The sequence below is a fragment of the Odontesthes bonariensis genome, chromosome 20 (assembly GCF_027942865.1).
Source record: "Odontesthes bonariensis isolate fOdoBon6 chromosome 20, fOdoBon6.hap1, whole genome shotgun sequence".
Lineage (NCBI taxonomy): Eukaryota > Metazoa > Chordata > Actinopteri > Atheriniformes > Atherinopsidae > Odontesthes > Odontesthes bonariensis.
In genome coordinates this window covers 3,427,054-3,439,204 of record NC_134525.1, presented here as the reverse complement: position 1 = coordinate 3,439,204, position 12,151 = coordinate 3,427,054, and the positions used below count along the sequence as shown (strand labels likewise).

Below are 12,151 nucleotides of genomic sequence, written 5' to 3'. Positions count from 1 at the left end.
GAGAAAAGTTATTTTAAAGAACAGAAGTGTTCAGGTAGCAGCACTGCATCTCAACAAGCCTTCAAGCCTGAGTTTGTGTGGGCTGCTCACCAAAAACAAAGAAAAAGGGGCTAAATAGATGTGCTGCACGGCTCTACAGTGAAAGAAGACGTTGCTGTTTTAAATGATTAATGATCCCGACAGTTTGGGACGATGATACAAGCTCATTCTCCCGCTCATGCATCCAAACTTGGTCCTAAAACAGTGTAAACTCGCACGTTGCATCCAGTCTTGAGAGGTTAATTGAATTGTTGTTTCAGTGTGATTAAATATTGGACACAAAACATTTTGTTCCTGTTTTTGTTTAAATTTTTCTTCGTTTTATTAATTAGTTGACCCTAAAGTGGACGATTCGGGTCTGTATTTTGAAGCATGCTATAAACACAGAACCTTCTCAACCAATTAAAAAGAGCCAGAATAATCACAGACCCCAAACTAACCCTCCGTCAACACTCGTTAAAGGGATAGTTCGCCTCTTTTGACATGAAGCTGTATGACATCCCATATCAGCAACATCATTTATGAACATCTTCTTACCCCCTGCTGCGTCCTGTGAGCAGAGTTCCAGCCTCGTTTTGGTGTTGATGAAGGTAGTCCGGCTAGTTGGCTGGGGTTTAAAAAATAAAGCGTTTTGCTTCTCAAAACAATATGCGTTCAACAGAGTAATACATTTGCGTCACAAAATCGTTCTCCAGGAAAAAGTCAGACCTCACAATCGCTTGGCCCTATTTTCTCTCCCTTCGTATCACTTAACAAGATATTCAAGATGTGTGGTATTAAAACAAGTCTCTATATCTGGCTGAAATGGTACTTGTTAGTTGTGTCTGATATTAAGTGTAATGAGATACTCAATGAGAAGAATATACCTGGTAAGACTTTAATTTTTTCCAGTGGAGCGATAGCTGCACCTGTTACGGTGTTTGCTGCTCGGTCTGCACAGCAGGCAGTGATATGAAGGGAGAGAAAATAGGGCCAAGCGATTGTGAGGTCTGACTTTTTCCTGGAGAACCATTTTGTGATGCAAATGTATTACTCTGTTGAACGCATATTGTTTTGAGAAGCAAAGCGCTTTATTTTTTAAACCCCAGCCAACTAGCCGGACTACCTTCATCAACACCAAAACGAGGCTGGAACTCTGCTCACAGGACGCAGCAGGGGGTAAGAAGATGTTCAGAAATGATGTTGCTGATATGGGATGTCATACAGCTTCATGTCAAATGAGGCGAACTATCCCTTTAATGTCTGGAAATATCAGTGCTGCTGTTGTTGTGTGCTGCAGTCAGTGGTACAATCTGTTCATCCCACTTAACCTCGTTTCTCTCTGCTGCCTGCACCCTGGCGCTCTCACACTCTCCCCACGTTACTCAATCACCAGATTACTGGATGCTCTCACCCTTTTCATCCCACACTGCCGGCGGAGGAGTGTGGAAAGGCACGGCTCAGCAGGCTGCATTATGTTGCTGCACAGACGCGGCAGCAGTGCGAACGTGGCTGCTCATTCACACAAAAGGGTTCAAACACGCTCATGCGGCAACGCTCTCCGGAAAAACCGAAACCACACGAGGCCCAGACAAAATGCGGATAATCCCCCCCGTCCTACGGGCGCTGTCGGGGAGACAAAGGGACGGCACATGCGTGCGCAGACACACACGTGCACTCATGCGTGTGCTAACTCGCATGCTATGGCACATGATATAAGGAGCAAATTGAAACTAGACGTTGGCGTCAGAGGCCTCAGACAATAGATTAAACTTGACTGCAGAGCTGAAAATGGTCTTAGCTGCGACTCCTCGTAAATCTGTGCGGATTGGCTGGCCGCAGGATTAAAGATTATCTTTTATTCATTTGTTTGGTGGCTGTGCGGTTTGAAGACATTTGTTTTGAATCCTCAGACGCCCGAAAAGGCTCCTCCACTGGAAAAAAAAGTTCCCCCCCTCCAAAGATAAGTAAGAAAAACAACAAATAAAAGACGTTTTTGCTTGAAATAAGCAAAAAAATCTGCCAATGGAACTAGTGAAAATCAGCTTGTCAAGATTTCTTGAAATAAAATGTGATATTTAGGACTTTTGAGATAAAAGTGATCTTGAAATTAGCTTAAAAACCTCTTCAAATGTCAAAAAAGCTTGTTTCATATGATATGTGACTCAAAACAAGATGTTTTCAAGACTTTTTCACTTAAAGGTAGGGTAGGAGATCCTGGATTTTGAGTCCAGCGAAGCTGCATTTTGAAAATACACAGGTAAAAAGTCCCAACCCTTTTCTTCACTTTCCCCCCGAAGGCACGCCTCTAGAGTACATGAACGAGCACAAGCACGAAGGTGCACGAGCGCTGTTCTGACAGCAAGCATCGATCGTTGCCGTATTTAGTATTTAGTATATGCTAACTATACGTTTAATAATGCTAGGTGCTAGCCAAGCTGGCTCTAGTTTAGCTTCCTGCCAAGCTTCGTTCACGGAGCAGGGTACGCGCACAGGGGGGGGGAGGAGGAGGAGGGAGGAGCAGATTGCAGTTTGATAGACGGCATCAGAATCCAATCATTGTGAACGGTCCGTTCACAATGATTGGATACAGTTTTTCCTAGATTGTACGTTCTAGAGGCCACTAAAACTTTTCATATTTGTGTCAAAACTTTTAATTAATTGGTTGCAATGAGGGTGTGAAGAGTATTTCAAGCAATATGTAAAAAAATGTTCCAGAAAAAGAACCCCTACCCAACCTTTAACAAGATATTCCAGATGTATTGTCTTCAAACAAGTCCCTATATCTGGCTGAAATGGTGCTTGTTAGGCAGTTGTGTCTGATATTAAGTGTAATGAGATACTCAATGAGAAAAATATACTTGGTAAGATTTAGATTTTTTTCCAGTGTAGAGACTTGTTTTAAGACAATAAATCTGGAATATCTTGTTAAATGAAAAAGTCTTGAAAACAAATTGTTTTGAGTCACATATCATATGAAACAAGCTTTTTTTTTTTACATTTGAAGAGGTTTTTAAGCTAATTTCAAGATCACTTTTATCTCAAAAGTCCTAAATATCACATCTTATTTCAAGAAATCTTGACAAACCGATTTTCACTAGTTCCATTGGCAGATTTTGTTGCTTATTTCAAGCAAAAGCGTCTTTTATTTGTTGTTTTCTTATTTATTTTTGGAGGGGCATTTTTTCCAGTGTCCTCTAAAAGCTCCTCTTTTTTTTTATTATTTTTTATAGCGTAATACACTTCCCTTCACCCCTTTTGAAACTCAATTTAGATCAAGGCAGAGGGACGGTGCATGTTCGATACTGTTTACCATTCTGGTCCCCACTCAGTGTCTACACAGGGCTGGCTTGATCATCAAAGGCTTCATGAAGCGTATGTGCCCTCAGATACGATTATCATAATGCAAAGTGCTCAGATTCGGGGCGTCTGTGGCAGAGTGGAAGCCCTCTCTGTCTGTGCAACAGACCTCATTAAACCCTAAAAATCCTTTCAGCATGGCCCTGAACTTCAGCTGCCGGCTGAACTCTGCTCCTCTCTTCTCCTTTGCAGTACCTGATCAAAGTAAACGAGATCAAGACCAAGAAAGGAGTGGACCTCCTGCAGAACCTGATTAAGTATTACCACGCACAGTGCAAGTAAGTACCCCCATAATCCCCCCTAACCCAAAGTTGAAGCGCTCCCCTGCTGCGTGCGTCACACGTAGTTCACAACAACGTCTTTGCAGCTCTTGATGTAATTATTTCCTGAATGATTGACAGGAAATAAACTGATTTTTTTCAGTGCAATCTGTTGGTTTCCTTAGCTGGGAAATTGTTTTTGAATTGGCTCTATATGAATGAATTGGATTATTTTATAAATAATTATGATTACAATGAATTGAATTCCAATTTGCTTGAATTGGACTTTATTATTTAAAGCTGCAGTCGGCAAGTTTTCAAAATTCCGAGTCTAAAGTCGGAAAATTCGAACAGACACAACTTTCAGGTCCCTCCCCCAACCTCTAACAAGCTCCGAATCCCCCCCCAAACCCCTCCCCCTCTGTGGACGAGGTTGTGCACGTGAGTTCACACCAGTGTGAGCGCACACAAGCTGCGTACAGACTCACGCTCAGCAGCGTGTGCACAAGCTGTGATTGACAGGTAGGATTCCTCCACCCTAACCTGATTGGTTAAAAACAGCCGGGAGCGCTCGGTTTTTGCAAGCATGATTACAGGCTTCAGAGGGAGCTACAGATCTCGTTATTTTTCCTAAACAGCCTATTTAATATTCTACTTCCAGAATCCCATGACAGTTCAAGCTAATATGACAAAAAAAAAGTTGCCGACTGCCGCTTTAAGTGCCTTGAGATGACATTTGTTGTATTTGGCGCTATATAAATAAAACTGAATTGAATTAAATTGAATTAAATTAAATTGAATTAAATTAGATTAAATTAAATTAAATTAAATTGAATTGAATTGAATTTAGGGCGCTCAGTCGTGTCGCTTCACTAGAAAAAATCAAAGTCTTACCAAGTATATTTGTCTCATTTCTAGTCAAAATATCTCATTACACTTAATATGAGACACAACTGTCTAACAAGTACCATTTCAGCCAGATATAGGGACTTGTTTGAAGACAATACATCTGGAATATCTTGTTAAATGAAAAAGCCTTGAAAACAAATTGTTTTGAGTCACATATCATATGAAACAAGCTTTTTTTTTTTACATTTGAAGAGGTTTTTAAGCTAATTTCAAGATCACTTTTATCTCAAAAGTCCCAAATATCACATCTTATTTCAAGAAATCTTGACAAGCCGACTTTCACTAGTTCCATTGGCAGATTTTGTTGCTTATTTCAAGCAAAAACGTCTTGTATTTGTTGTTTTTTTTAACTTATTTTTGGAGGGGCATTTTATCCAGGGTTCCATGGATCTTCACAGGTCATCATGCAGATAGGTTCTGACAGCCGTGGGGGTTCGGTGGGTAAATAACGTCGGTGCTATCGTGGCCAGAACCCGTGACAGAATGACAGATTTCTCTGCACGCGTTGCCATGTCCTGCCACAGCAGTGCGACAAAACAACACACTTCCCTGCTTAATCTGTTCAACCTGGGCCTGGCCGGAGAGCAGGGCTGCTGCGGTGATGGATTAGCAGCATTAGGACCCCCGGATGGAGGGCTGAGGAAAGTGGGACTGCCCACATCTTGAGAGGAAGAAAACACTTCAGTCGTGTTTATAATTCACAAACTCGCAGATGCGAAACACATTTTTTTTTGTAGCCTGGGAATAACCTCAATTAAGGACGTAAGTTAAGCAGAAAATTTGCATGCGGTCATAGGTGCATGGCTTTTCTCAAGCTGTGAGCATGAGATCATCATGTTGAGTTTGTTTTGAAAGCTTTTAATGGCTTTTAATGCTTTCCCCCGAATGATCTCATTCCTGCAAGACTCTGTAAGTAAGTCAGTGAGTGAGTCATCTTTATTTGTGCAGTGCCTTACAGGTACAACAGAAACAATACACAGTTAGGAAGTTTAAAAGGCAACTCAGTGACAATCATAGCAGCCCTAAGACAATAAAGCAAAAACCTGAACAAATAAAAAGGTCTTAAGTTGCCTTTTGAAGGCGTCATCAGACTCCATCGAACGCAGAGAGAGCGGAAGATGGTTCCAAAGCCGCCTGGAAGGATCGGTCTCCTCTGGTCCGGAAACGAGTCAGAAGGTTCTGATCCACAGACCTCAGATCCCCAGCTGGGGTGTAAGGCTGGATCAGGTCACTGATGTAGGGTGGAGCCTGATGCTCTGAGAGTTAAAACCAACATTTTAAAATGGATCCCAGAGGAAACTGGCAGCCAACGAAGAGCTTTAAGAACAGGGGTTACACTGGAAAAAATGCCCCTCCAAAAATAAGTAAGAAAAGCAACAAATAAAAGACGTTTTTGCTTGAAATAAGCAAATAAATCTGCCAATGGAACTAGTGAAAATCGGCTTGTCAAGATTTCTTGAAATAAGATGTGATATTTAGGACTTTTGAGTTAAAAGTGATCTTGAAATTAGCTTAAAAACCTCTTCAAATGGAAAAAAAAAGCTTTTTTCATATGATATGTGACTCAAAACAATTTGTTTTCAAGACTTTTTCATTTAACAAGATATTCCAGATGTATTGTCTTCAAACAAGTCCCTATATCTGGCTGAAATAGTACTTGTTAGGCAGTTGTGTCTTATATTAAGTGTAATGAGATATTTTGACGAGAAATGAGACAAATATACTTGGTAAGACTTTGATTTTTTCCAGTGTAAGTGAGTCCTCCTATTAGAGCGGGTCAGTTAGTTTTGCTCTAACTGCAGGCGAGACGGAAAAAATCTAAATCTTACCAAGTATTTTTTTCTCATTGAGTATCTCATTACACTTAATATAAGACACAACTGCCTAACAAGTACTATTTCAGCCAGATATAGGGACTTGTTTTAATACAATACATCTGGAATATCTTGTTAAATGAAAAAGTCTTGAAAACAAATTGTTTTGAGTCACATATCATATGAAACAAGCTTTTTTTTGACATTTGAAGAGGTTTTTAAGCTAATTTCAAGATCACTTTTAACTCAAAAGTCCCAAATATCACATCTTATTTCAAGAAATCTTGACAAGCCGATTTTCACTAGTTCCATTGGCAGATTTATTTGCTTATTTCAAGCAAAAACGTCTTTTATTTGTTGTTTTTTTAACTTATTTTTGGAAGGGCATTTTTTCCAGTGCAGTTGAAAAAAGCAATTTTCAGTCAGCTCTGTCCCTCCCTAATGAGTTCAGCAAAAGTGGCGAATAAAACGTAGTCATGACCAGAAGTCTCGTGAGTGTCGAGAATCGGATGAAAAGTTGGTAAAGAAGATGTGTTGCAGAATGTGAAAGACACTGCAGCACACAGACGTTTAGAGCGAGCATCCTGACACTCTGCAAGGTCAGCAGTGCTCGACGAGCAGAGCCGGGTGGAGCGGGTGGAGGGAAGCGGGGTCCTCCCTGAAAATGAGAGCGAGATGAGGCAGAGAAAGTGATGAGAAGAGGAAGAGAGATGTGTGTTCCAAGAAGAGGCGAGATGGAGAGGAAGGTCATTAGTGGTGATTTGCGGTGGCAGAGCATCATGGAGGTGTGTGCCGCTGACAGATCCGTAATGGATTTCAGGATGTGCTAAACACCTCTGCGAATCTGCCAAGTTCCCCGCCCAGATCCGACTCCTGCGCCAAGAGCCAGAGGTGCCAAAGAGGCTCCGACAAGCTGAGCTATACATTAAACATAAACTGCCCCCATTTCTGTCTGTGCGACCTTCAGGAGGGCCGGAAGGAGCGCATGACATTTCTTAGGTAATGGCTGATCTGTGCCTCAATGAATGCACTGGAAAAAATGCCCCTCCAAAAATAAGTTAAAAAACAACAAATAAAAGACGTTTTTGCTTGAAATAAGCAAAAAAATCTGCCAATGGAACTAGTGAAAATCGGCTTGTCAAGATTTCTTGAAATAAGATGTGATATTTAGGACTTTTGAGATAAAAGTGATCTTGAAATTAGCTTAAAAACCTCTTCAAATGTAAAAAAAAGCTTGTTTCATATGATATGTGACTCAACTTTTTCATTTAACAAGATATTCCAGATGTATTGTCTTCAAACAAGTCCCTATATCTGGCTGAAATAGAACTTGTTAGGCAGTTGTGTCTGATATTAAGTGTAATGAGATATTTTGACTAGAAATGAGACAAATATACTTGATAAGACTTTGATTTTTTTCCAGTGTATTTGTACGGCACAATTCAACTACAAGGCGATTCAAAGTGCTTTACAGATACATTAAAACAGTAGAAATAAAAAGCACAATTTAAATTTTAAACAAAAAAGACAGAAATAAGAACAATAGATAAAATCAGGAGTTAAAATGTGATTAAGTTTTGAAACTCAAGCTTCAGATTTGGAGCTTTATTCCAATGTAGCTGAAAATAGGTGTGTCTTCAACCTGGACTTAAATACACTGGAAAAAATGCCCCTCCAAATATAAGTAAAAAAACAACAAATACAAGACGTTTTTGCTTGAAATAAGCAACAAAATCTGCCAATGGAACTAGTGAAAATCAGCTTGTCCAGATTTCTTGAAATAAGATGTGATATTTAGGACTTTTGAGTTAAAAGTGATCTTGAAATTAGCTTAAAAACCTCTTCAAATGAAAAAAAAAAGCTTGTTTCATATGATATGTGACTCAAAACAATTTGTTTTCAAGACTTTTTCATTTAACAAGATATTCCAGATGTATTGTCTTCAAACAAGTCCCTATATCTGGCTGAAATGGTACTTGTTAGGCAGTTGTGTCTTATATTAAGTGTAATGAGATATTTTGACTAGAAATGAGACAAATATACTTGGTAAGACTTTGATTTTTTCGTTTCACTCCCATCTCTGTTCTGCAGTTTCTTCCAAGATGGCTTGAAGACGGCGGATAAGCTGAAGCAGTACATCGAGAAGCTGGCAGCTGATCTCTACAATGTAAATACTCCTCTTCATCTCTTTTGATCTCCTGCCCACTAGAGATGTCGGGTTATTTTTTCTGTTTGTTTTCTAGCTTTTTGCACACGTTAAATGTTTGCTCCGGATCCGTGATGGATTTAATTATATAAATAACACAGTCCAAGCTATTTGCATAAATCCATTAGCATAATGCATGCTTTGTGGCTTTGTTGGACACCTAAAACACTCAAGGTGGTCTTGCACTGTGCCATCAGTAAACAAACGGGTAAAAGTAGACTGTCAGTCAGATCACGAAGCTGAAACTGAGCCTTTAAACAGAGTTACTGCAGCAGTTTAATGAATGAACAGAGTTCTTAGTCTATTGAAGATTCGGTTGTGTAAACCTATTCCAGTAAACCTCCAAAACTGATTTAAATAGGCATTATATGGGATATATTCTACTTTTTCCTCTTTATTATGTACCGAAAAGGCTGAAGAGGTCGTAGAATCACTTAAAACCGACTGAAAAACATCTAATGTTTGCATGTATTACATTCAGTTATTAGAAAAATGTCAATTTAATAGCCAGTCACAGTCAAACTGCTTCAAACTGATCAGAATGTAACGTAACAGAAAAGATGAATACGCATAGAAAGAGATCATTCCCCTGGAACGATTGGTCCCAACAAACGTAATTTTGCAGATTTAGTGAGCCACCAGTAGCTCTATAAATAAGAAGTGTTACTTCTATCTATTAGTGCAGTTGTGTGGACTTCTGTGTCCAGTTATTTTCTAAATCCAGCAACCGTGCCACGGAGCGCACTGCAGCTCAGACTCCGGATGATCTGAGGAGCCACAGCTGCGCTCAGCCTGCAGGAGAATCCGGTTTATTTTCTGAGGTCATTTAAGGGTCATTTGCAAGTGTTCACATTGGGTTCGTGTGTCCTGTAGCTGCGCTTCAGAGCCATCGAACTGAGAACCGGGTCCTGCGGTTGTGTCCGGGCTCTTTAAACTCAACCTGGAAACAGGCTTAATGATTTAAACCAGAGATACTCACTATTTATTTCCACAAGAGCCACATTGGCAGAGCAAAATCAAAGGAAGAGCCACTTTTACCACAACATACTAAAGTGCCTTTTTACAAATATGCATTTCTGCATATAAAACATCCCAGAAAAAAAGAAACAACATAGCCAATACATTTTCAATTAAGACCACATTGACCTTAATACTGGGATGAGCTGAAGCTGGCGTGCATGTTCTCGACTTTCTTCATGTTGTATTTGTAGTTTGTTGTTGTAATCATAGTGAGACATTCAGGATGAGCATGGTTTTTGTGCTGGTGTTTCAAAAACAAGAAAAAAAAGTACAAAAATTAGGTGTATTTTGCTTAAAAATAGCAAAATTATCTGCCAATGGAACAAGAAAATGTGGCTTGTCAAGATTTTTCAAAACAAGTAAAAATATCTAATCTCAATTAACCCACAAATACCTTAGAATTAGTGTATTTTAACTAATAACAAGCACATTTTTCTTGATTCTAATTAAATACACGTGGCCTATTTTCTCAATATATTGTAAAATATTCTTGAATTAAGTAAATGCTAGAGCCATTATCTTGACATAGTGGTATGCACTAGGCCTTATGTTTCTTGAAACCAGCTTTGAAACTGTCGATATTCCAGCTTCAAGCATGTACTTACTCAAAACAGGTCATAAAATCTCAGTAACAAGCTGTAATATCTTATTTAGATAATTAAGGACAGAAACACTTAAAACAAGTGAAGCAGTCTAACATAAAAACTGCTTACTAAGAAGAACTATCTTATCGGACAAAAAATAAGCACATGTCCCTTTGATCTAAGATATTTCTTTTTGCTTAGATTTCACTTTTTGCAGTGTTTTTTAATTAAAAACCGATCCATTGTGCCTGCATCTCGCGCTGGCTAAAGGAGCTAGCGTGCTCTGCGGTCAAGTGTGACGGTGGTTTAAGCGGGCTGCGTTGCCAGGTTTAACAGAGCCCCCTTTAGGAAACACCATTAAGCCTTAAAGGGATAATCCGGAGTAAAATGCACTTTAGATCAATTTACGGGATGTTGGGAGTACATACGTTGAGTTGACATCAAAATCATGTCATTCGGATGTGTTTTGAGAATTTCGATTTGACCGTTTTTAGCCAAAAGTCGTTAGCCTGGAAGTAAATGGGGCATATCATGTCACCGCTACAAAACGCTATTTTTATACCTCTTCTACAGCTCCAAACAACATAACACTTACGTGGTAGTGAGTAGAGGGTCCCTAAAGCCAAACCGAAGTGTCCCGAGGTCTTCATGTGGTTGGATATAGAGTCCAGAATGAATTTAATCAAGCCAGTACCTTTCTAGAAATGTGTCTGCTGCAGCTGCCGCTACAGACCGTGGTGAAGTTGGTTTGATATTGGATATTCGACAGATATTCACAATAAGGAAATAAGGTGTCTTTTTTTTCAAACCAATATCAAACCAACTTCACCACGGTCTGTAGCGGCAGCTGCAGCAGACACATTTCCGGAAAGGTACTGGCTTGATTAAATTCATTCTGGACTCTATATCCGACCACATGAAGACCTCGGGACACTTCGGTTTGGCTTTAGGGACCCTCTACTCACTACCACGTAAGTGTTATGTTGTTTGGAGCTGTAGAAGCGGTATAAAAATAGCGTTTTGTGGCGGTGACATGATTTGCCCCATTCACTTCCAGGCTAACGACTTTTGGCTAAAAACGGTCAAATCGAAATTCTCAAAACACATCCGAATGACATGATTTTGATGTCAACTCAACGTATGTACTCCCAACATCCCGTAAATTGACCTAAAGTGCATTTTACTCCGGATTATCCCTTTAATTAATACTTAATAAAAATACTTAATACTACAAAAACGCAAACTTAATAAAAATACTTAATACTGTGCAGTATTCGCTGTGTGTTATTTGAAAAAATGTATTGTTATTGTTAGCATATTGTTATAAGCTACTATGCGAGTGCGAGCCGCCAATTAAAGCTTGAGTATCTCTGCTTTAGATGTACTTTCTGTCACTTTTCTCACTCACTGTCTCCACAGATCAAACAAACTCAGGATGAGGAGAAGAAGCAGCTGACTGCCCTGCGGGATCTGATCAAGTCCTCCCTCCAGTTGGACCAGAAGGAGGTATGCAGGTCCCACGCAGCCAAAGACGCACCTGAGTCCCTCTTTCTTTTCACCAGCTCGTCTCCTGCAGCACGGAGCGAGCGCCCAGTGCTGTACCATGCTGGTAGCCAGTGTGTGGTAGGCTTTGCTGGTGACCAGTGTTGTGCCTCACTGGCTGCTCAGTGGAGAGCCCCTCACTGCGCGACCCTCACACTCACACAGCTTTCATAGCTTTCACCTAAAAACGCTCACACTTAAATGTGGCTTTGTTGCATGAAGTGAGTTCTACTTTCCTGGAACTGTTAGCGCAGTTAGCACCACTTTCAGATGGGCACACAGGCACACGACACACTGTTTCACAGCCACCGCCTGAACCTCAGCCAGATCTTTCACACCTCTCCCCTCTATCTCCTTCTTCTGCCTTCTGCTTGTCTGGAATCAAGTCTAGAAGAGTAAGTGCTGCTGCATGCTGAGCATGCTGTGGTGGACGGTAGA

The 12,151-nt window shown here is 40.2% G+C and overlaps 1 protein-coding gene across 4 annotated transcripts in view; it reads left to right on the top strand.

Annotated features, from left to right (window-relative positions):
* The window catches only part of asap1b (ArfGAP with SH3 domain, ankyrin repeat and PH domain 1b), a 102,192-nt gene that overhangs the window by 52,365 nt on the left and 37,676 nt on the right, over window positions 1–12,151 (top strand). For all 4 annotated transcript variants that reach the window (XM_075452769.1, XM_075452772.1, XM_075452770.1 and 1 more), the window contains exons 7-9: window positions 3,571–3,656; window positions 8,453–8,528; window positions 11,591–11,677. In XM_075452769.1, the coding sequence (XP_075308884.1) occupies window positions 3,571–3,656; window positions 8,453–8,528; window positions 11,591–11,677 (249 nt within the window). The remainder of the gene's footprint in view (window positions 1–3,570; window positions 3,657–8,452; window positions 8,529–11,590; window positions 11,678–12,151) is intronic.